Raw genomic sequence first — 24319 nt, forward strand, 5'->3', positions numbered from 1 at the left:
TGCTCCTTCCGCATGCGGCCTCAACCCATCCATCCATCGCCCACTACGAGTAAACCCAAGGTTAACCCTCAAGATCCCGTGCACAATCCAGGGTTTCTACAATAGTTGTGACCTACGGTTGAATTCTTCAATTATCAATGTGGTAATTATAGCTGACTGCAATCCATTCATCTAAATATCTAGCTGTCTAGACCCGACTACGTCGAAAACAAAAACAAAATGTAGTATATGAATAATAAAAGATCAGAAAAAACGCCCATCCCCATTTCCAAAAAAAAGACATAGAAACAGTAACACCGCCTCTACTTAGTCCATTTAGCTTTTTCCCAAGGACAACACCCAAGCTCCGGCCAACGGATATCAATACAAAAGCAATAAAAATAAATAGCAAGCAAAGTATAGCCAGAGAAACGAAAATGAAGAAAATAGGCAAGAAGGAAGATAGAAGCAAGTCTCGTAGAATGAATGAACTAGTCGAAATCGTCATCGCCGTCACCGCCCCCGCCGCGACCCTTGACGCCATCCTTGCGGATGGGAATTTTGATGCCTTGTAGTGCAAAGCATTTACTCAAGGGTGTGCTTTCAATAACACCGGGGAATTTCTTGGCGGAAAACACTTGGAACGGCTCCGAAAAGACAGAGGCGAGAACAGGCGCAGATCCGTGATTGAGAACGGGAGCACCTGAAGCGTCCGGAGATTGCGAAGTTCCCACGTTGACAAAGTTCATTTTCAGTCTGTTTCTGTGTTAGATTCTGACAGATGCTAGCTCAAGACGAGAAAGGTCATACCTGAAAGTTCCTTCAGTGCGGACACTCAAATCCTGCAGGATAAACCATACGCCAATCTTGTTATCAGGATCTGTCAAGCGAAATGCACTCGCACTCAGACTTCCAATCAAGTTCCGCGTGAACATTCCACCCGGTGCCGCGGCCTGTGGCGATAGATTGGGCTGCATGCCGCCTTGATAGTAACCGCCGCCATAGTACGGACCGCCCTGAGGAGGCGGGGCAGCCGCATATGCATTTGGATACACGTTATTCTGGCCATAATAACTCGGCACTTGTTGATGATATCCCAACGACTGCTGAGGATAACCATGTTGATTAAATTGCGGGTATGTCGGCGAGATGTTGCTCTCCTGCGGGGGCGGGTATGAAGACGAGGTTGCGGTAGAGATGGAGGGCGAGTTTGCAGAATGACGGACTAGGTTGACTTCGCTCGTGCCTTCTGCATTCCATAAATCGACTGTGAGGACGTAGAAGGATGTGTCGATTTCGTTGATGTCGATTTCTTTGTCTGTAGTTGCGTCTTTGACAATCAACCTGATACACGGAGGCGGGGTGATCGGCCGTCGGTCCTGGTATTGTCAGCGATCATCCATCATCTGATTTTCCATCGTCCTACCTTATCGCCAAAGCCGCACATGCGAGCTCGAATGGGCTGCTGGACAACATGCAGCGACCATATACGCCCTCCATGTATCGTCGAGACAGGCTTCAAATGTTCGGTAGTGCGCAGAGGTCCAACAGTCGCTGAAGTTGGGTATACAGGGCCTCCCGGGGGTGCAATGCGATCCATAGATAGAGGTGGCGGTTGGTGAGGAATTGGCTGGGACCTGTCATGCTCGACGGCGGTATACATGGTTCGGACGAACGTGGTACGTTTATACCGCAGCGGAGGTTCGAAAGAAGCGATAGATTTAAAAGATACGGAAGAAGTATAGAGATGAACGAAATAAAGGAGAGTATAGACGAACCAACGAGAAGAGGATGCGATTATCTGGTCGTCATCGTCGAAAATTGGCCGAAGACGGTCATGCAGGAGCCGCCGCGGGTTCGTCCAGTGGACAGTCGCGACCTAGCCGGATGTAGGTTAGCGGCAGTCTATTACTATAGATTATGTAATGTCTGATCTGCCGCTAGCCGTATGTAGTGATTCGATCGCTGTCCGAGAAGTACCTCGAAGAGTGAGGTTTATTTATTATATCTTCTTTGATGCTCTCTTATCATTGTGCTCAAAAATGTAAGATGTTGGTGGGTTAAGTAACCTTATATCGTGATATCGCGATACCTTCAAAGCCGGAGCACTAGTGTCACGTGCCTTCAAATCGACCATATCTAGAGAGGTCTGACTATGATAAGCATGAATACTTTTACTGAGTACATTTATTGAGTATGATACTCTAATACAAGACCTTATATCATCAAACTCGTTATTCAAATAGTGGTTACATCACAATCATCATTACACAAAAGCGAAAACTTTGCTGTCAACTTTAATCACATCATGCTTGCTGCTGCCTATACGGTTCAAGCCTCCCACGCCCTCGATCTCGCATTGTAAAGAGTCTTTTGTACTCATATATGTCGTACAAGGTTCTGAAATGACAGCGCCAAACGGCCTCCAGAGCAAGATGTCAGATTGTCAGGCTCAGCAGACGTTCATATTCACATGCCAAGCCAAACCGATAAGACTCGAAACAACTTATCTTATCTTATCGACATGTCAGATTAGATAGGTCTAAATCCAGGCACCAAACGTTAACGCCGGGCTGCCGATCTTCCGATTCCGTCTGCACTTTGAGCCCTAACTCGATCTAGTTAAAACCATGCAGACATTGCAGAGCAGCGACAGCAAGCAGAGGGGGGCATATACATCAGCTGATCTCGTCGTCTAATCTGCCAAACTTGTGTACAGCAAAAAAGTCAACGCAAGGGATAGCACGCAAACTCCAGGCCTACTTACGTACGTTATCTCCGAAGCACGGAAATTGACGTTTCATTCATTCCCCAGGGTACATAGTACATTGTTCTAGATCATGTAACTTACTCCGCGAGATGCTGATGTACACAGCAAGGGATAACCGAAATAAATCTGCACACGTGATTTACCATCCGATTCCACGATAATGACAGAACATTGGCAATTGGCATTCCGCATATCGGCACATGTTTCGAAATACCCGATCGTCGCCATGCCTGAGGCCACATGATAAGTGCAGCCGCAAGAATCCGATTGTACCTACGGGGCGTTTACGATATCACATACCATACTAGACGTATCACATCTACGGGAAATTTAGGACATTTTATCTCCGTGCGGTGAAATTGCCTCAAGCGATGAATATAGCTCGAAAGGAAACGAAGCGGAGAACAGTAGAACGTGCAAAAACCACTCGCTCTATCCGTGCAGAGTGGATTAAACTATCAAAAACAGTAAACCTTACAGAATTTCGAGGGTCATGTGTGCTGTTCCCACCCACTTGCGCTCTGCTGAGGGAGAATGCCGCACTGCCGTAGGTGCCGCAGATCCGCTTTTTCCCTCGATTTGCTCGAAGGGCTTGAATTGACTCATCCCAGATCACACTAATCCCGTTTAGGGCTAAGAGGCTGGAACCTATTGGGCACTGTGAGAGGGGATCGACATTTTCCGTTTGTAGTAAGCAGTCTACATTTTGCAATCTACGATCTAGAGTCTACGAGAATGGAAAGATAGAAGACATTATGTAATATCCATATATTGAACTATATAATCGTCTCGACCATCAACCCTAATTATTGGGGAGGGAGATCGAATCATCATGAGAAGAGTGAATCAGAGTGAATCATGAGTAGAGAAAAAACAATAACAAAAATCGTAGTCGATACAGGCCATGCAATCCAGTTCATCAATGCAATGCTAGTACATAGTCGTATCGCTTCATCCAAATGCGCCGATAATGCTCAGGACAGAAGTCGCTGTAGTATGGGGTATATATCATAACAAATCCAATGCGTAGAGAAGAGTCATAAACTTTTTGGATATTCATCAATCACGATCGTGACTAGTAGGCTGGGATCATGGTGCCTTGATGAATAAATCCATGCTCTTCAAACATTGATTGCGACTCTGTATCTGTGAGCAGAGTGTTGTCCCGCTTGACGGGATGGGTTTGTGAGGAGGTGAATGCGTTCATGGTGGGTTGTTCGGGGGATGGAGGCATGGAGTCTTCCTCGTCGGACGAGAGGTCGTCCAGTAATTCGGGCGGCGAGTTGTGTCGAGAAGGTGAGCGAGTTAACGTGAGACGAGCTTCTTCTTCTTCGTCGTCCTCCGCTTCTTCGTCAGACAATTCGTCGATCGAGATGAGGGCAGGTGGGGAAGGAGCGCGGCGGAGAGGCTTTGCTACTGCTGCAGCGGTGTAGAGAGCAGTCAAGTCCTCAAACTTCTCGTCTTCCTCCTCATCGTAGTCTGAGTAATCATCGTCGCTCAGATCGGAGTCGTCTTCTTCAGAGAAGTCCTCCATCGACTCCTCTTCAATGGTGTCTGCCCATCGAATGTGGGACGGCTGTGCTTTCTTTGTGGCGTTGCGGACGGTGTTGTTGAACCATTGCTCTTGTTCGCGCTCGGCATTGGCCAGGTCGAGCATTAGCGAATCGAGCAGGTTGGCGTGGCCGACGAGCAGACGCAAGTCATGGTCGGCGCGGGCAGCCTCCTTGGAGAGCTTGCTGCGGGCGGTGTGGGCCAGGTAGTAGGTCTGAGTGATGCTCATTTTCTTTTTGGGCTGATCTGGTCGACGGGGGTAGAAGGATGTCGCAGAGAGCAGAGAAGGAGCCATTTTATCCGGCATGGCTTGTATATATATAGGTGGTTGTTGTGTGCGTGAGCTAAAAGGGCGGAGTGAGTCACCTCGTTTTAGGAAATAAATTTGCTTTTTCCGCAGCGAGGGCAGCGACAGGGCGGTGAGGGGTGAAACGTGGTGTCGTATGACTAATGACTTATTGGCGGTTGCTATGTGCTAGACTGTTGTCTGTGTCCGAAGTCTGAGGTTGCTTGATGTAGTAGTTGTAGTTGCATTTGTACTTATTGAAGCTGATGAAAAAGTCTCGTGGAACATCAGGGCACCAGCTATCTTTATGTCAGCTGAACGCCCATGAAAAATTAGGCTCTCTCATTTCTCATCATCCGGAAAGTCCTAAGTCCATGCATTTCCGTGAGCCGAAATCCGTTGACTAATTGCTGCAGAAAAAGTGGATTTGTCAACCGCAAAGTGTTAGTGCATACTCGGCGGTCGGAGCTTAGGAGTTAACAGGGCCAATTCTTACGGCCGTCACGCCGTGCCCGATCCACCATCAACGATTACCATGGTTTTCTACTCTGTCCTGCTTTATGAATCATGCTGTCAGATTCATGTAATTGTGCAATTAACTCCGGTTCTGATGATATGGCCTGATTCTCATGGCACATCTACGATAGTAAGTTATCGTGTATCTACGATGCTCAGACTCACCGCTCATACTGATCGTGCATACAGCTAGGCAGGTCAAAGCTCTAACAAACCCGCCCGGATTTACAATCACAATTCGGCTGATCGCTTTCGCATTCGACCATTTTCCCTTACATACGACGGAGTACGTGTTGGTAGCTAGCGGCGGCCGCCCTAACACAACCCAGAATTCTAGGCGAGCATTACTCATCCTTGGCACAACCCCAGATTGCAATTTTTTTTTCTTTTTTCCTCGGATTCTGAATAATCGAATAATAATCGGACCCGCTTAGCAATCAACCTTTTTCATCGCTTATTATTAATGACTCCGTGACCATGTATGTAAGTACTACGTATGATGTGCTCGATTATTAATCTTTGTAAGGAATATCAAACACTTGAATATTCCGTAATGCGACTATCATGTATACATCATCAATGTAATCGAACAGTATCTTTCTAGCGAACTACTACTAGGAGTATCCCCGTGTTGTTGTAATCTCTCTGCCTGACAAAAGTGATCAATCCAACAATTTGCAGGGTCCCCAAGGCTAAGCCCTAACTCCGCCCAGCTGATTTTTTTCTTATCAGATACGCCGACCAATCAGACCGCCAAATCGCACTGATTCAGCCCGTGTCCAGGGCCAATCGCATCGCGCCTCGTTAACCACGTCGATCCCTTGTACTAAATCGTGGTGCCTAATCTTCAAGGCTGCCGCTTAAATACGCGGTAGGAGTTATCCGCAGGAGTTACGGAGCGAAACGAGCCCAGCCCGCTACTCCGTATGTACTAGCTGCTATCCCGATTCGGCAACGAATGCGATTTCTCGCTAAAAGGTATGTTTTCAGTTGGAGTAAAGTGTGGAATTCCTGGTGCCTGAAGTCTGAAACGATGCTCAGCCTCCTTACTGGCATGTTCAGGTACGCCGTACATTTAAACGACGAGCGGGCCATTCTGTCAAGCATTCCTTGTCGTATTCGTGTTACGATGATTCACCCTTTCTAAGCGTCGCTGGGGAAGGCTCGTTGAGGCTGAGCTGAGTCATAATTCTTCGCATTGGCCAATTACGATCTGCGTTCCGCACACCTGGAGCCTCACCGTGGAGTTTCCATGGATATACGGGTTATTTTTTCTTTTTTTTTCTTTCCTTTTACTCTAAGTTCTCCGTACACGCCAATTAATTATTCAGGCTACAGAATTGATTCAATTATTCGCCAATTAATCTTTGCGCAATACGGCTTGCCTCTCATAGATCGTGCAATGCCACAACCTGCAATCAGATTTTGAAGGTAAGCCCTCTACGTCGCCATCGGTAGATTCGCCAAACAAACCTGCGACGGAGAGTCGGCGCCTCGGTACTTCGGATTTTGCAAAGGCAGTGGTTACGCTGCATAATTCTTGACAGTTGGGCACTAAACCATAAGTAGACTAGAACCCCGAGGTTCTGGCGGACGGATATAAGACGATTTTTTCGTCCGATGCACAAATCAGACAGACCGGTCCGTCTGAGTCATCGGCTGCAACAGCTTCCGTGAAACCGGAACAACCGTGGAAATGCCAAGACAACCGGAAGAATCAGTTGATGATGCCATGATGTCATGAGTCTTGAGTCTGGAGGAGCTACGGCCGAAAGTAAACCGCATGTCCCGTTTTCGTCCTCAGCCCTACCTTGAGGGTTCGTTCAGCTGGTTCAGCTGACATAACGTTGATTGTAATCTTATCTCCGGAGTACTTACGGCCTGGGCCTAGATTTCTGGAACGATTTATAATTCAGCTTTCATCTGTTCCTCTACTGGAGTAGAATACTAGAATCTAACTGGCCGGCTTGCTTACTCGCAGGTCGTAGCTGTCATGGAGATTTTATGCAGACGCTGGCTGGGTGACTTCCACGCTGTCGGGCCAGGTTTCGTTCCGGTGTCCCGGGGCGGTGGTTCGTACATTAACTGCTGGGTCTGCTGAGGTTAATTGTGTCGATGGTGGCAGCATGTGACTACGCACATACGGGGACATTGTGTCGCTGACAGATTTCCACGAGTTCGAACTTCGGTCTCGAACGAGTCTAGCCCAACTCTCCGACACTCAGATCATGCATCTCCATCTGCTGACATCTGAACTTATGGCCAATTCCAATTCTTCACGGCCGATGAAGGTTGTATGTAGCAGTTTTACTGGACCGTTGATCGCTTGTACAGCTGTCAAATTTTCAAGTTCATCCAAAGACCGCTTAAACATCGGAAATTGCCAGGATAACGCTCTTCGCGCCTGAAGCTTATCGCGATAATCGGCTACCAGTTTCCATGCATTTGATTGGTCAAATCACGGGCACACGGGTTGCCCCACTTTCTCATCACATAATCTGGAGACAAGCATGTGGAGAGATGTTTATCAACACATGCTTCAAACTTTGTATCGCGAATACCTAGGAGATCATCATTATTGATGAAATTCACAGCAGATATGGACGAGCCAACGCATGTGATCGACCCCGATGGTGAGGTCATTATCGTCTTGAAAGACGCGAATTCGCCATTCGCAGTTTGGCCGGAGGAGAAGACTGAAGATGAAAAGAGGTAACTTTAAATTTTAATTTATTGTCTATCAACACACGCCATGGTTGAACATATGCTCAGCAAGATTCTCAGAGTGCCGAATGAAGATACCACGCCGCAGTCCGAGACGGAAGAGGAAGAGACGGAAGAAAACTGCTTCCGTATCAGGGTATCCGCCAAACATCTCACACTCGTATCGCCCGTGTTCAAAAGCCTCCTTGTGGGCGGCTGGAAGGAGAGCAGCACATTCATTCATACAGGATCCACCGAGCTCACTGTGTCGGGCTGGGACCTCGAGGCTTTCTTGGTTGTTATGCGAATGATACACAACCAGCATACGAAGATACCGCGCAAGGTCAGCCTTGAACTGTTTGCCAAGATAATTGTTATTGTGGACTACTATAAGTGCAAAGATGCGATTGGATTCTTTGCGGATGTGTGGCTTGATGATCTGGATGGCAATTCGGAACTGCGGAATAAGATTGCTTGCACCTTCTCGCGAGATTTGATGCTTTGGTTGTGGATATCGTGGATTTTCCAGCGCTCTGATCAGTTCAAAATATCCACTGCTATTGCTATTAAATATATCAAAGCGCAGATATCGAGTCTGGGTCTTCCTCTCCCGGCAAGACTGATTGGTGAGTGGGCTTCGAACTCAACATTGAGACTGAAAGCATCACATTGACCACATTCGTTTTCTTAAAGACCAATTGAACCACGAAAGAGAAAAGGGCATCGAATCTGTCATGGCTGCACTAGAAAAGCAAAGAAGTTTCCTTCTTAGTGAAAACTGGCCATGCGGTTATGCGTTCCAGTGTACGTCAATGATGCTAGGTGGACTTGAGAAATACATGTTCACCAACGGCCTATTCCCCGCGCCGACGGCTCCTTTCGACGGCTTTGGGTATCAAGATCTTGTTGACAAGATTCGGAACTTTGAGCCACCAACATGGTATCACTCTTCAAATACATATGGATCGCATTTATGCAGCGGTTCGAAGCAGGGATATCAGCAACTGAAGCTGACGACGGAGTCGACTGTGGGGTTGAATTTTCTTTATTCATACTACTAAGTGATTCGTTGAGAGAGCTTTCACTATCAATGCTGGGAATATCGCATTGCAAGGGAGTGATCATACTAGGATTGGGATGTATCAGCGACAATCATGAGATGTCCCAAGTCGAGATAGTTTTACATTAGCTAGCATGTGCACATGTGAGCTGTGGGAATGATCATACAGTATCAGTCCCGCTATTTTGTTAGCTGCTTGTACATGCGCTCATGTTGGAGATGTGCACAAAACTATCGGAGAACATCTGGATTGCATGTATAGACATCAAAATCATTTTGTATGCTCTCTACTCGGTTCAAAAAATGCTCCACAGTTTGGATAAATCTAGAAATTCATTGCTTCCGTTCAACTGGAAGTTCTTGTGTTTGGCAAGTGACCTGAAATTTGTTTTAAAAAAAAGTCTTGAAGGTAGGCTTTCGTAAAATCCACAGTAGACTGTTAATAAAAGCAGGAAGTGAATCGAGCTATACTTATATTTAATGAAACGTCCAAATTAAACCTGAAACAAAGCGTGATTTGGTCGATTCAGCTAAAGCGCGGGTCGAGGTAAACTCCTGCGAGGGTCTTTGAAATACTTTGACAAGAATTCGGAAAATATTTCCTTTTGCAGCCCCGTTTCAACAACCGCCTTTCCTATCTCCTTGTTGACCTTGTTGAGCATATGTCTATCCCAATCTTCAAATGCCTGGTCAAGTTTGAGTTGTTCAAATACTTCCCGTACCTTCAAGACATCACTATTGCGCTTGCTGCCGTAGGAGTTTTCTAGGACTTTCATTTGCGCCTCATCACAACGTCGAATAGCTTCAACTGAAAGCCAACTGCACTTATTCTCTTGAATATCAGATCCTATTTTCCCAGTAACCCGTGGGTTCCCGTAGACGTCTAGGTAATCGTCGCGAGCCTGGAAGACAAGGCCTAAGAGCATGGAGACTTGATGAATCCCTTTCAGCTTTGCCGGAGTTCCAAGTCCGAGATATATAAAGGCAAGCGCAAGAGGAAGATAAAACGTATAGTACCCAGTCTTGTGAGCCGTAATGAATTGATATGTATCCCAGTTGAACTGGTCGAGCCTCATCAATTTCATCGAAGCCATCAGGTCACAGTTTTGACCAAGTTCTGTCCGAAGGGCAGCTTCACTAAAAAGTTCCAAGAGGTCCACGTATGAAAGGTGGTCTCGGAAGCGTGTCTTGAGAATTATAAAGATAGAGGATTTCAAAATACACGCGTCGTTGATGGCCATTAGCCCGACATTTTCCCGGCGATACCAACAGCGCCTACCGCGTCTCGTAGAAGAATTATCCATTATGTCATCCCAAACAAGGTATGCCGCGTTCAAGAACTCAACAAGGCATCCAAGCGCCAGGAGGTCTTCTATTTGACGCGGACTGAGATCTTGGCCACTTAGGATCCGTCCAGTGTCTAGGACAGTCCGGCCACGAAGAAAATTTCCACCACTTGTGTTAAAGATCAGACACTGTACGAGCAATCAGCCAAAGTAGGCTTGGAAGTGGACCATCGGGTGCAGACCTCTTTCAACCGCTCAACGGCTTCAGGTGATAGTCCCATTTCTGAGAGATGATCAGCTATCTGCCCAGCAACATTTGCCAGGGTTTCTTCTAGTCTATCACCACTGGATAGAGTCATGACGGGGATGTTCTGTAAGTTCGATTGGCAGCAATTAACCTGCGGGTGGGTGGTTTCAGGGGCGTAAAAAGATTACGAGATCGAGAGATTTTTTTGATTGTTATAAAATTTCGGCCATTCCCTACATGTATACAGCAGCAAAGCTGAATTTGCATATTAGCACAAAGACTAGATGAAACGAGCGGTCTGCAATCGTACTAAGTGCGAAAGTTAAAATGCTGGTAAATCATGCTTTGTAAAACTTTGTACGGTTCATAAGGGTTCTATTACCAGATCTCGAGATTGATTATCTAGACCTGTCACATAGAGGAAACAAGCGGTGTATAACGCAGTAGCTGCACATAAATGTTTGTGGATACTGTAGTCCTGTCTTATTGGATATCAGAGATGCAATTTCTAGGTCTCGCGCCCATGCTGGGTATCTTAATGGAGTGGGAAAATGTCAAATACTGAGATAAAAATGTTGTGCATTGGTCTAGGTTGCGGATTCTGCTATAGCTCCGGTGTAAGGCCGGTGATCGCGACGGCTTTGCGCAGGAATGACTGAGACAGAAAATGGTAATATCTCTTCTTGTTCTTCTTTGGGATTGGTGAACAAAAATTTATTAGCAGCTTGAATATATACATATACATACTAGGCTGATTGGGTTTTTGTGCACACCACGGCTCAGAACATTTTAGCAACGTAGCGGTAAACTGCCCGCCTCCTTTACCCTCAGCGTCCGCTCACTCGACTGAACAACAGCGTAGTGTCTCTTCTCAATATGGCCCAAGAAAATTTGCAGAGCAACCTTTGCACGCCTGGATGTTCGTGGCTTGAGATCGAGGGCACGTTCAATTGTCGTGACTTCGGAGGATATCGGTGCGGTCCGAATACCAGCATGTCTACTCAAACTCGAGACAGGATATTGTACCGCTCAGGACATCTTGATGATGTTACAGTAAGCGGCTTGGAGAAAATGCGTGAACTATCAATTTCAACAATAATTGATTTAAGGAGCCCGGGTGAGGCAAAAGCTCTTTACTCCAAGGATAAGCCAAATAACGAAAACCTCAGCGGTTTCAAGATTATCAAGCTTCCACTGGGGCGAAAAGGATTTTCAATTCAACACTGTTCCGCAAAGTATGAGAAGTACCTAGAGGCAGGCTCAAAGGTGGGTAAAGAATTGGGTCAACAAGAAGATGATAGTGACGAGCAATACAGGCCGTCGCACAGGAGTACTTCAACATGCTTCTTGAAGGACATCAGACTATTCGACAAGTATTGCTGTTACTGCGCGACAATCCCGGTGATGTTTTCCTCATCCACTGCTCTTTGGGAAAAGACAGAACTGGCATCATTTTCGCGATCCTCCTTTCGTTGGCTGGTGTCCCTCACGACGTCATAGCATCAGAATACAGTTTAAGTGAGGTAGCTTTACAGTCACTTCTGCCTAAGATTGCCGAAATAGTGAAATCATCTGCATCGCCCCGACCCACTACCGCAGAAGCTCTACGGATAGCGCACGGGGTGATAACAACAACGTAAGTGAGCTCACATGTCATGATAACGCAAGCTAACAATACCACAAAATATAGCAAGGATGCAATGTTTCTAACGTTGGAAAAGCTGGAAGCAACTTTCGGTAGCACTGTCCAATACGTGACCGAGCGCTGTGGACTATGTTTGGAGGATATAAAGCAAATCCAACAGAACTTGACTCGGGCTGACCCCCAGAAGTAAACAATCTGATACATTCAGTCTTTCTCATTCTATTGTGTTTCTCAATATAAAACTCTTAGGTATTAGCACACTGATGCTAGTCTCAGTATCCAATATGACTGTGACAAGACATAACAAGAGCCATGTTATTGATCCTGACGGAGAAGTTATGTTCTTCCTGGAAAATGCAAATGCTCCTTTCGCAGTTTGGGACGAGAAGAAAATTAACAAGCAGACTCCGAAAAGGCTCGCGAAAAAGCCGCCCAAGAAGAAACTCAAGGTCGATGAAAACAAGGTAAGGTTCTTATCAGGAGGAAAAGGAAGATTTCCATTAATGATCTTTCTAATCATGATGCTGAAAAACTCAAAAAAAAAAAAAAAAAAAAAAAAACAGGAGTACATCCGCATAAGGGTTTCTGCTAAACATCTAATGTTGGCCTCTCCAGTATTGAAGAAGACTCTTTCTGGTGGATGGAAAGAAAACGAATTATTTGCAAAGAAGGGGGCCTATAGATCTCGTTGTTCAGGGATGGGACCTAGAGGCGTTCCTACTTTTTCTACGTATCATTATTGCCAGCAATAAGATCTGCCTAGTTTCATCAGTGTTGAAATTCTTGCGAAGATTGCGGTTCTGGCGGATTATTATACTTGCAAAGATTCTGTTGACTTTTTTGCCAATCTATGGATTGAGAAGTTGAAAACGCAATTCCCTGACCGGTATTGCCGAGACTCGATGCTATGGCTGTTCATATCGTGGTTTTTCGGGCTCTCCGATGAGTTGAATAAGTCAACTTCCATTGCCATGACCTACAGTAACGCTCCAATAGCAAATCTGGACCTGCCTATCCCGATGTCTGTTCTTGGTAAGATCATTAGGATTCTTTTCTCTGCTCACAATTTTGGTGACAATTTCCGCCTAGATACCTTGAATCAAGAGAGGGAAGTTTGTATAAAATCTATTTTAGATAGGTTGAAGGAAGAACGAAACCGGTTATTAACAAAGGATTTGAAATGCTCGTTTGGATGCTGTTCAATTTTATTGCGTGCACTCGACAGACAAACTCATCTGAATGGCCTTTCGTTTCCCGAGCCCAAGGCTCCCTATCTGGGGCTGAATTTTCACAAACTTGCCGTAACGGTTAATGCTTTCAGAGCCCCAGAATGGGCACTGAAGTCGAGTTCCTATACTCTTGTGCATACTTGTTCAGCTACAACTCGGAAATACGGCTTGATCTTCAAGACTACCGTAGTGGGATATACCAGAATCTAGCCATTACTTGTGAAGAACAACTTATTCCGTGAGGCAAAACCCTAAATTCGAGTTCTCTCAGCTGATTTGGGTAATAGACTATCATTGTTTTAGCAACCACATGCCTACCGATACCACTTCTAATACTAGCTTCAATTACTACAAGCTGCATCGCACTTCTAGGTGAAGTTTCATTCACTGGTCTGTAGAGTAAAGACGTATCTCTGGTGCGTGTATATAGAGTCATTGTTTCGGCCTAGAATATGAAGAGATCTTCAAGGGATGTTGGCGGCCCTTACTGGTGATAAGGTAGGATCCCACATTTTATCGCTAGTCTGGTTCCATTGGTCATTGAGCAAGCTAGCCCAGTATAACCAAATTTCATTCAAAGAACAAATAAATCAGTAGGTAGTAAGGGCAGTTGCGTCAAGCTTGGAAGTACATAATGGCGCCTGTAAATGATGAATTGAATTTACGTGATTGCTCCAGACGGGGAAGTCATAGTTGCCCTTTCGGCTTCGTCACCGAGCATGAGTATATTGTGCTTGTACAAGGAGGTGGGCTGCCTTGAGTGTATCAGGACTGGAATCAATTGTACATTCTTACGTACTGGATTTTCCCCGACTCCTGTTCCGCTGTAGTGTTCACCCCGTCGTCACTTTTACTCCCTGAGTACTATCTAGTTACGGCCTGCTTGGCCGCAGCCCTGTTCGGGGAATCTTCAATGTGCCGAAGGGCATAACGGCGTGGCCAAAAAGGCAAGATACAAATGACTGGTTGACCGGATAATTGATAAATCAGTAAATATCTAGATAAAAGGTTCAATCAATCAAAGTTATCGCATTATATCGACGACTTTTGCTACTGAATTAAGCGTCAATTTCTCCTAAATCATATATCCTACAATGAGCGAATCAAACATCTTAGACCGACTTTCGGTTCTCGACACTAACACAGTGTCTGACGCATTGGACTTCCTGAAAATCAAAGGAGCTACTTACGGTCTGCGACCCCTTTGGAACTGCCCGAAAATCGTCGGGCGTGCCAGCACAATAAAAGTTGCCCCGAAGGGTGATACTGCGCCGACGACGCATCTTATTAGCCCGGTGATCGACGAAGTAACGTCTGATGACCGCATCCTTGTTATTTCGGGCGGTACAGATGGTGTATCATGCTGGGGTGATATCCTCGCGAATGCAGCGAAAGTAAAGCACATTCGTGGAACGATCATTGATGGTATGAGTCGTGACATTGATGGCAGCCGTGATATTGGCTTTCCAGTCTTTGGCCATGGTGTCACCATGATCAGCGCACGCAATCGCTTAGTCCAAATCGAATCTGGGACTCCAATCCAGATACAAGGAACTATAGTCCACCAAGACGACTATGTGATCGCAGATAATTGTGGCACAGTCTTCGTCCCAGCCGACCGCATCGAGGAGGTCGTCGAAATGGGCGAACGCATCGATCTTCGTCAGACTCGGATGCTCAGCGATGTCAGAGCTGGTGAATCTGTGGCTAGGGTCATGCACGACACTCAATTTAACGCCATCCAGAAGATAATACCGCCTTCCGCAACCGCTGCGCCATCCGCGGAAGGAAATTCAAAAAAGATTAGCGCCGAGGATCAAGAGCTGGTGGCCCTGCTCGCTGATATAGATACAGCTGCAGTCTCTGACGCGCTCGATACGCTTGGTATACCTGTCCAGGCATTCGACATTATACCTTTGGCGAATTACGAAAAAGTCACCGTGGGACCAGCATTCACAGTACGTTATGTTCCAGCCGCAAACCCGCCCGGGAGTGTTGGTGACTTTATCGACGACGTTGCCGAAGGTGACATCGTAGTCATCGATAATGGCGGTCGCACAGATTGTACTGTCTGGGGAGATATCATGACTCAATATGCTGGTTTGCGAGGCATTGCTGGCACTGTCATCGACGGCGTGTGTCGCGATGTCAATCGTGCAATTAATGATGACTATCCCCTCTTCACCGCTGGACGTTGGATGCGTACCGGCAAGGACCGAGTGCAAGTGGGCGGTGTCAACGAGCCAATCTCTGTTGGTAAAGTACGTGTGAGTCCTCGGGACATCGTTGTTGCCGACGCAAATGGCGTTGTTATCATTCCGCGAGACCGCGTCCGTGAAGTAGCTGGGCTCGCACGAAACATAGAAAGTACGGAAGCGAGCATTCGAAATATGATTGTTGCAGGTGCAACAATCGGTATGGCGCGAGAACAGCTAGGCTACCACACGCTCCAGCGTAAAAAATAGCGATGGATCAGCGAAATGATTCCAAAGCCTTGAGATGTTTTAAAGACATAGAAAATGTAGGAATAGACAACCGTATAGCACAGATTACTCTTCTGCTTTCATAAATAAAATGAAGGAGCCCATATTGCAGGTGGCTAGGTTGGACGAAATCCATGTCTACATCTGTAAGCTATTACGAGCGCGCTACTTGCAATTCAGCGGCATACCATTGCTGAATAGCTCGCACATCGTAGCTCAACGCCACAGTATCGAAAATTTTCAGATGCTCTTTGCATAGCGATCCACTTGCTGACAACCGAGCGACCCATTTGCCATGCCTTCTAGCCGCTTCAACGATCTTTGCAATAGCTTCGAGGAATTCCGGTTCATCCCCTCTCGCGGGAACATAGCCAAGTATGGACAAGGCGAGATCATTGGGCCCAATAAATATCATATCTTGATAACGAATGTAAGCAAAATGAAAGCACTGTCGGATTTTTTGGAGCTCTATAACTACTGACCAACACCAGGAACGGCACAGATGGAGTCCACATTTTCAACACCAACCCGCGATTCGATTTGAATACAGGTAATAAGCGTTTCATTTGCTTCCCTCACGTAAGTTGACAGGTCTGTACCGTGTGCAAAGCCTGGAAACGCCGATCCTTGCCCTCGAAGACCATGGGGAGGAAATTTAGCGTGCATAACCACGGCTTGAGCTTCTGCTGCGCTGTTGATTTGGGGTACGACAATGCCACTTTGAAATCAAACCTCTTAGTAATATTGATGAAATAGGGTTCTTATCATTCTTCTTACTGGGCACCTGCATCCAAAGCTCTTTTTATCAAATCCAGGTGAGTTGCTCTAATACGAACAAGAGGCGACACTCCCGAGGCAGCAATTGCGGCAGTCGAGCTGTGCATGGAATCATCGCTGATATGCCCATGTTCACAATCAATGATAATAGCCTTGACGATATTAGCGAAAAAATATTGAAATTGATTTTATAGCTAGACGAGGAAAGCTGACATCAACCCCGGTCTGAGCGACGACCTGCGCTGTCCGGAAAGATGGTAAGCCTAGAAAGGTCATAATTGGTTTCTTGTTGCCTCGAAGGCCATTGAGGAGGCGTAATTGCGGGTTGAAAAGCGTAGTCGTTAAGGTTGATGGGAACGACATCATGAAAACTACTATGAATGTGGCAACAATGAGAAAACGATGAGATTGTCGGACGAGGAACTACGCCCAGTGGAACTGAAGGCCGTCTTATATACGGCCATCCATGCAATCGGCCGAAGGCTTCTAGTCGGGAGTCATGTTGGACTATTCTCCCTTATCCGAAACCAACTCTCTCCCTAATTTAGAGATTGAGCTTAGCTACCTTTTATCAGTGTGGTTCGGACTCATTAAATTCTTGTACGCATCAAACCCCCTAACCTGTTAAAATTGTACCGTCTTTTTTTAGGCCCATAGGTACCGGAATATCATACTGGTTTATGAATGAACGATAGACCTGTCTGTATATTACTCATACCAAACAAAAAAGGTCTTTCTCATTGTCGTACTTAATTTCACATCTAAGCATCTTCTGCAGAAGCTTACCTACCTCCTTAGTCCCGATTAAAGAAAGCATCCAATCTATCTCATCTCCTGGGTAATTCAATAATAGATCACCTGCTCCTTGCCCATACATATTCACAGTACACTGCAATTCAAGATTGGAGAGTCAGTGTATAATCGAGTGTAAAGCGTCTATTGACTTTGCAAGTAGCAAAAAAGTTAGTGTGCGCCTGCACGAGTGACGACAAGGGTGTGATTTGAACACACGCTCCCGAAGGAACCAGATTGCATTTAACCGACTGAACCGATTAGTTCAAGTCTGGCGCGTTAGACCACTCCGCCACCTTGCCGTTGATGATCACTAAGTTTCAGCACAAATCAGACGCTTCCCGCACATCAGACGATTTCTGCTTCCCGCACTGTATGTATATGATGCTACTATAATCCTAAATCTAATATTACTCTATTCCTAACTGAGACAGTCTATCTGTGCTGCCACTGTTTTAGGTCTGAGCGTGCATGTTCTTGCTATTTATTCTGAGCCCATATTCAATCCTATATTTAAGCCCGTATATGAGCCTGTGTATAAGTCTATATATATACATAAGCCTGTGTATAAACCCGTATAAAAGCTTGTAGATAAGTCTGTATATAAAGCTATATAAGCCTATATATGAGCTCTTAAAGGCGCGCTTTCTACATTCTAGACTGTATTCGTTGAGAATGTTATTAAGAAAAAATCATAAATTTACTAACTTAAAGAAATTATTCCTTAGCAATTCCACTACGTAATATGTGGAAAAATGTATTTCTAGCGAAATACGATATTTGTCGTTAAGGTCGCTATAGGCACCGGTATGGTGGAGACTTCCTTTCGGTCGGTGAAATTCTTCCTTCGCCGAGAGACTCGGCTCTCATTTCTCGCGCCGCATGCTTTTTATCAAATAATAAGCTTGCATGTTGATTCCTTGTGACATGGATTTTATCCAGATATTTCGAATTGCCTGGCGCCGCAGATCGCCCTTTTGGCAAATTAAAGTTCTTCAATAACAAGCGATTATAATCATGGCTCTATCAAAGTCCACGGTATCTACGACCTCGCATGAGCCAGAAGCACACATTCCGGAGCCTGCACTCGAATGGGACACCCTTGATTTGACAGTTGAAGGCGTGTCCATAGAACTGGCAACTGTCACTCGATTTGGGCCTCTCAGTCCCATCCTGTTTCTGCATGGGTTTGGCGGCACTAAAGAAGACTACATCGACATTGCCCTGAACCCAACTTTTGCTGGACGCTCATTCATACTATACGACTCACCTGGAAGCGGCGCATCAACCTGCAGTGATTTTTCTAAAGTCTCGATTCCTTTCCTTGTTTCTTTAGCGCAAGCAGTGCTCAATCATTTCAAAATTCGTCGCTATCATCTGGTCGGCCACTCCATGGGCGGCTTGACGGGTCTGCTTTTAGCCGAGGGAAACAGTGCGGTTCTGAGCTTCGTCAACATAAAGGGAAACTTGGCTCCAGAAGACTGTTTCCTGAGTCGCCAGATTGTCGATTACCCGGACAGTGACCCCGAGAAATTCATGGAGCAGTTTATTCTGCGGACAAAGCTCTCCTCTTACTACTCGGCTGCCCTATATGCGACGAGCCTCCGATATAAGGTGCAACCAAGCGTCGTGAAACCGACGTTCGCATCCATGGTGGAGATCTCAGACAGCAAGCCTCTCCTGTCAATATTCGAGTCACTTCCCATACCAAAAATGTACATGTTTGGAGAACAGTACAAATCGTTAACGTACCTCCCACGTTTGGCTGATGCTGGAATAGAGCTTGCAATGATTCCGAGCAGTGGGCATTTTGTCATGTATTCTAATCCTGTTGCTATGTGGGAGAGGATTGCAGCATCGGTTGGTAGAGCGGGAGAATGAACAGAGGCCAAAAAGGCTTTAGCCCTCATATAATCGCTAGATATCTGGAAATCCAAATCTTAAGAGGTTAATAGTTCAGAAGAGCCGACAAAATGAAAACAATCATTCAATTAGTGTTTCTGGAGCAAAACGGACAAAACTGCCTGAGCGGGCCCAGACTTCCGATTAAAATCGCGGTCACACCTCCTATATCTCTTTTCGCTTCTTGTTCCCTACACGGAGTATACAAATTACAGAATGAAGAATCGACCCAGACTTTAAGCTCGGGCCGACTGCAAGCCGGGGAGTGGGGGTTGATGGCGCTTCCGGAAGTATGAGCCCAAGATTCACTTTACCCTCTCATGGGGGTAGAGACTTCAACGGTTTCTCTTACCGACTCCCGAGAGACGGGCTGGATCAACGAAAATGAGCTCAGCAAGAGTGCCACCAAGGCAGAAACCAATTGCGTAAGAGATTGTCGCGTCAATAATGATATCTTAAGTCATTAACGTGCGGTGGCGCATAGTTGTTATCGGTGCCATTCGCGAAAGGTCAAGTGCTCGGGGGGCAAACCTTGCAGCAGCTGCCGACGAAGTGGTAAAGTCAATGAATGTGCGTATCCGCAGAAAAATCGTCTAGTCAAAGTCAGCCAAGAGTACGTTAAAGCTAGAGCAACTGCAAAGGTGGAGACTAAAAAGAAGTGCAGATATGTTGACAGTCTGGTTTCGGAAATTCAGCGGCTTGGTGGAGGTGACCCAATTACGGACCGCTCTGCTGATTGCCTGAGATCGCAAAGCGAGGATAGCGTAGGAACGAACAGCAACACACCTACACTGGAGAGCACGCCCTGGTTTGTGAGCACAGGCGTTCCTTATACTCCGATCCTGGTGAGCGAAGCATCAGACTCTGGGTTTTCAACTCGCCTTCGCCAGGCAATATCGAATGACCAGCATAGCCATATTCCTAGGGTGAATTATCCCAGTGACGAGCGGCTACTCACTTTATCAGATGCTGAGTGTCAGTGGCCAAGCTCTTCACGGGCACGTTTCCTCGTCGATGTCTGCCTGAAGGGCATCGGCCGTTGCTATCATATGGTTCGGAGAACTGCGGTCTTGCAGAATTGCGATATAGCCGTCCAAAATCCGGCGTCACTTGGACCCATTAACACGAGTAAAATGTGGGCAATGTTTGCAATTGGAGAGATGTATGCAAAGAGATCTGGCGGCTTGCAGGAGGAATTTCCAGGTATCGAATATTTTGCCCAGGCGAGTAGAATTCTCCGCCTAGTTTGCGAGAGGCCTACTCTCGACATGATCGAAACGTGGTTATTGTTGGTCTGTTCTCACCCTTAGTGGACCGTTGTACGGCGCCCTACTGACTCTACCTACCATGCAGTCGTTCTACTCATTGTGTCTGAACAGACGACACTCAGCATACAGTCTGGCTGGCTCTGCAGTCAGAGCGTCCATTATCATGGGCCTTCACCTCAATGTCCCCGAATCGGAGTTGTACGACGCAGGCGAGAGAGAACATCGTAATCGTATCTGGTGGACGGCATATATTTTTGACCGAATGTGGGCTGCGAGAGTAGGATATCCATGTTCAATAAGAGATGATGAGATTGAGGTCAATTTACCATCAAGTTGCCCTGCTGGCTACGACCCAGCAGATTTTACGGACTGCGAATATTTTCGCGCTAGGATAGGCCTAGCACGTATCTCTGCAAACATCATATACTCAATCTACAACCAGAAATCTACCAAATTCTCTCTGTCACACCGGGTGCAAGAAGCTTTCCAAGACCTACGGCATTGGTTAGAGGGACTTCCAACTTCCTGCCAGATCAGTCAGCGGTCCGAGATCGACATTGATCCAATGACACGATCCCTTCATCTCTCATTCAACCAGGTAATCTACAATTCTGCTCCGTATTCGAAGACTTCTGGCTGACCGAAGACTAAGCTTGTGATACTCGCCACTCGGCCGGTTGTACTTCACGTTCTCTGTACAAGACTTAAAGCTGGGGCAAATCGATCAGAAACTGAAGCCAGAATTCCACCCTCCGCTAATGTTCTATGTGATACCTGCTTTCATTGTGCTCGAAATTCGTGTCAACTACTGATTGATAGCTGGATAAACGGCTCCTTTATGATGTTTGACTACTTTTATACACAATACCTATTTTCGGCTGCCACTATCTTAGCTATCTCGAGTTTGCTTGATCTCAATGAACACAAGAGTGATGGAGACCAGTTGAAACTGGTCATTGGCCTTCTCGAACAATTAAGAAACATTGGCAATTACGCAGCTGCTGAATTCTATCAGCATTGCGAGGCAATGGTACGGCTCATGGGAAATCCTGATCTTTGTAGGGACACGAATTCCTCGACTTTGGATTTGACAAGCAACACGAATTATGTCGAAAACGTTTCTCAGCAGGCCTCAGTTTCTGAGAACATGACGACCGAAGCAGCACTTTMCCAGCCACTATTGCTGGAGCTCCTGGAACAACCACCTCCAGATCTCGAATTCATTGACGCGTCAATGTATGTCCATGATTTCCAGGAGCTTTATTGCTCACCTCCAATGCCAGCTGAGGTATGACTTTCCATGACGCTTATGCACACCCAGACCGACTCATCTTGAGTAGGAGGGCCCTACATCTCCTAATATTGTTAATCAACCATTCTACTAGTCGTACTATTTGAGAGATGGATTAATCTATGACAGCAAAATTATTCCTTCTTCAACGTAGTTTGGAACGTTATTTAACCGTTCGAGTTCTGGAAATGCGCACCACAAAAATTATCCAAGCATCAGTGAGAAGCCGGCTAGACAAATCAATACTGTCACTTCGCACAGGTTCGGGCAATCATCCTGCTGTTCTTTTCGGAACCACTATTATCTCTACATGCGATTACCGGCCTGCTAGTAGTACTGCAAAAGCTTTTGTTTGTCTGCAATTAAGAACATATTCAAAAAGACTAGTTTCTTGGCTGATTTTTTCTGCTACAGTAGAGTAGCAGCAAACAGTTCTTCAATTGAGGATTCAGAAATTCAACTACAAACCAGTGCCTAGATTCCCATGCAAAACCTATGCCTGAATTTCTATTACTCCGAGTCAAAAGATTCTATATTTACTCCGCTTTTCTGAACTGTATTATTTGCTCTCTGACTGACCAGGAGCCTTCAGAAAGCATGCTGACTAAAGGCTATACATTCGCAATAAGCTGGTTGCGCTCACAGACCGCAGGCTACTTGCATGAAGAACACTCAAGCTGATTCAGACTTCAACACTTCCCCTATAGCTTTTGCAACATAGTCCACATTCTTTTTAGTCAGTCCGCAAATACTAACGCGACCCGAAGGCAGAAGATAGATATGAAACTCTCTCTGCAAGCGAGAAACTTGGCCTCGCCTGAGCCCGGTGTAGTTAAACATACCAATCTCGCTTTCAATATGCGACCAATCACCAGGTGCTCCATTCTCTTCCAACTTGTGTCGAAAAGCGTGTCGCATTACCCTAATCCGGGAGCTCATAGTGAGCAAATCCCTCTCCCACTGTGCTCGAAGTCTCTCATTACCGAGAACTTCCTCAACAATACTCACGCCGTATCGCGGCGGATTTGAATACTCTGCCCTTGCCATACAGAGGAATTCCGACTGCACAGCGTGCGAGGATAGGTGGAGAGGCGTCACTAGATGCAGGGCACCCACACGCTCGCCGTAGAGCCCAAAATTCTTGGAGAAAGATTGCGCGACGCACAGACCGTGATTATTAGACCCCGACTTGGAATCCTTATCAAGGATAATGTGCTCGACAAAGTACTGGATAGGCCAGGCATCTCGGTCGACGTTGCCTGTCGCAAAGCCTTGATATGCACTGTCGAAGACTGTGAATAACTTCTTCCGCTTCACCATATCTGCCACCTGTTTCCATTCTGTCTGCGAGAGATCTGCACCTGTGGGGTTGTGCGCACATGCTTGCAAAACCACCACATCACCGGTCTCGGCAGTGTCCTCCAGTGCAGAAAGCATGCCTTTGATGTCGACTTTCTTGGTCTCCGGCGAGTAATACGGATACTCGAGGATAGGAACATGCACCGCATCCCAGATAGCCCTGTGATTGACCCAAGTTGGAGAGGGGATCAAAACATGCTTTGGCCGGAGATTTTTCGCCAGGAACAGCGCAGCCATGTGGTTTGCCCCAGTGCCAGAGACTGTTTGGATACTTGCTACGTGATCTTCTATTTCAACAGAAAGCTCCGCTCCAAACACGAGTGATTTTGCTAGTTTGATGAACTTCGGCGAACCCGCTATACCAAGATACTCATGGCTGGTATTCGCCATGAGATTTTGCTTTGCCTATAATCAAGCTTTAGCGACAACGCCTTTGGAAGGAAGTGATATAGGATCTTTCCGATTTTTCGTACCTCCTTAACGCTAGGCAAGATCCAAGGCCTGCCATTTTCATCACGATATGTTCCGGCAATCAAGGAGACTTTACGAGGGTGCGGATCAGCTTCATATTCAGCCATCAGTCCAAATGCCACATCCGCTGGTGCGACACGAAAACCAAGGTATTGATTTGCCATGTTAGATACAGGTTTTGCGGGACGAATCTCAAAGGAAGAACGAAACGGTGGTAAGGTATCTACATTTGATCCCCCGGCTGCAGGAAGAGGTGATGGATTTGAATCCTTACATCAGAAACGACAAGCCACTAGGTTGCGTGTGTATTGTCAAGAGGTGAGGAATGACAGAACTCGGCGTAAATCAATTTCGCCGATAGCTGACTGACTAATTTGACTATTTAACGTGACTAATCCACAAGCGAGCCATCACCCCAAACCGAAGTATTATTTTTCCCGAGCGCGTTCGCAATGTTGCAGTAATGTTGAACGGATAATCAGTCCCCATTATCGGCAGAGTCTAAAGTTGTCGGTATTGTCTGCTCGTGATTCGAATTTATTCGGAGCAACAAACTATCCGTTACCAGGCAATGTACAATGGGCCTCCCCAATCCCGACGTTAAGGATCTCCACATTTTTTATTGGTCCTACTCTCCTCAAATCCGGTCTTATGTTTGCCTCGGTAGACCCTTCATTTAGTCCTTTGTATATTATATCGAATGG

The 24319-nt window shown here is 46.1% G+C and overlaps 8 protein-coding genes across 8 annotated transcripts; 4 read left to right on the plus strand and 4 right to left on the minus strand.

Annotated features, from left to right (window-relative positions):
- Nucleotides 1–470: 470 nt before the first annotated feature.
- On the minus strand, nt 471–1579 carry BHQ10_004261 (uncharacterized protein; the record flags this gene model as incomplete). The annotated part of the gene is made up of 3 exons (XM_040876608.1): nt 471–735; nt 790–1358; nt 1406–1579. The coding sequence occupies 3 exons, from the start codon at nt 1577–1579 to the stop codon at nt 471–473; spliced, it is 1008 nt and encodes a 335-aa protein (XP_040732765.1).
- Nucleotides 1580–3824: 2245 nt separating this feature from the next.
- Nucleotides 3825–4607, minus strand: BHQ10_004262 (uncharacterized protein; the record flags this gene model as incomplete). Its single annotated transcript, XM_040876609.1, has 1 exon — nt 3825–4607. The coding sequence occupies one exon, from the start codon at nt 4605–4607 to the stop codon at nt 3825–3827; it is 783 nt and encodes a 260-aa protein (XP_040732766.1).
- A 3094-nt stretch (nt 4608–7701) lies between these two features.
- BHQ10_004263 (uncharacterized protein) lies at nt 7702–8866 on the plus strand (the record flags this gene model as incomplete). The annotated part of the gene is made up of 3 exons (XM_040876610.1): nt 7702–7814; nt 7875–8431; nt 8499–8866. 3 exons carry the CDS (start codon nt 7702–7704, stop codon nt 8864–8866), a joined length of 1038 nt encoding a protein of 345 aa, XP_040732767.1.
- A 529-nt stretch (nt 8867–9395) lies between these two features.
- On the minus strand, nt 9396–10510 carry BHQ10_004264 (uncharacterized protein; the record flags this gene model as incomplete). Its single annotated transcript, XM_040876611.1, has 2 exons — nt 9396–10340; nt 10394–10510. 2 exons carry the CDS (start codon nt 10508–10510, stop codon nt 9396–9398), a joined length of 1062 nt encoding a protein of 353 aa, XP_040732768.1.
- Nucleotides 10511–11440: 930 nt separating this feature from the next.
- Nucleotides 11441–12233, plus strand: BHQ10_004265 (uncharacterized protein; the record flags this gene model as incomplete). Its single annotated transcript, XM_040876612.1, has 4 exons — nt 11441–11451; nt 11508–11664; nt 11715–12034; nt 12089–12233. The coding sequence occupies 4 exons, from the start codon at nt 11441–11443 to the stop codon at nt 12231–12233; spliced, it is 633 nt and encodes a 210-aa protein (XP_040732769.1).
- A 2133-nt stretch (nt 12234–14366) lies between these two features.
- BHQ10_004266 (uncharacterized protein) lies at nt 14367–15737 on the plus strand (the record flags this gene model as incomplete). The annotated part of the gene is made up of 1 exon (XM_040876613.1): nt 14367–15737. One exon carries the CDS (start codon nt 14367–14369, stop codon nt 15735–15737), a length of 1371 nt encoding a protein of 456 aa, XP_040732770.1.
- A 2604-nt stretch (nt 15738–18341) lies between these two features.
- On the plus strand, nt 18342–19205 carry BHQ10_004267 (uncharacterized protein; the record flags this gene model as incomplete). The annotated part of the gene is made up of 1 exon (XM_040876614.1): nt 18342–19205. The coding sequence occupies one exon, from the start codon at nt 18342–18344 to the stop codon at nt 19203–19205; it is 864 nt and encodes a 287-aa protein (XP_040732771.1).
- Nucleotides 19206–22457: 3252 nt separating this feature from the next.
- BHQ10_004268 (uncharacterized protein) lies at nt 22458–23779 on the minus strand (the record flags this gene model as incomplete). The annotated part of the gene is made up of 2 exons (XM_040876615.1): nt 22458–23549; nt 23618–23779. The coding sequence occupies 2 exons, from the start codon at nt 23777–23779 to the stop codon at nt 22458–22460; spliced, it is 1254 nt and encodes a 417-aa protein (XP_040732772.1).
- Nucleotides 23780–24319: the final 540 nt, after the last annotated feature.

Source organism: Talaromyces amestolkiae (genome assembly GCF_001896365.1).
Source record: "Talaromyces amestolkiae strain CIB chromosome Unknown scaffold7.1, whole genome shotgun sequence".
Taxonomy (NCBI): domain Eukaryota; kingdom Fungi; phylum Ascomycota; class Eurotiomycetes; order Eurotiales; family Trichocomaceae; genus Talaromyces; species Talaromyces amestolkiae.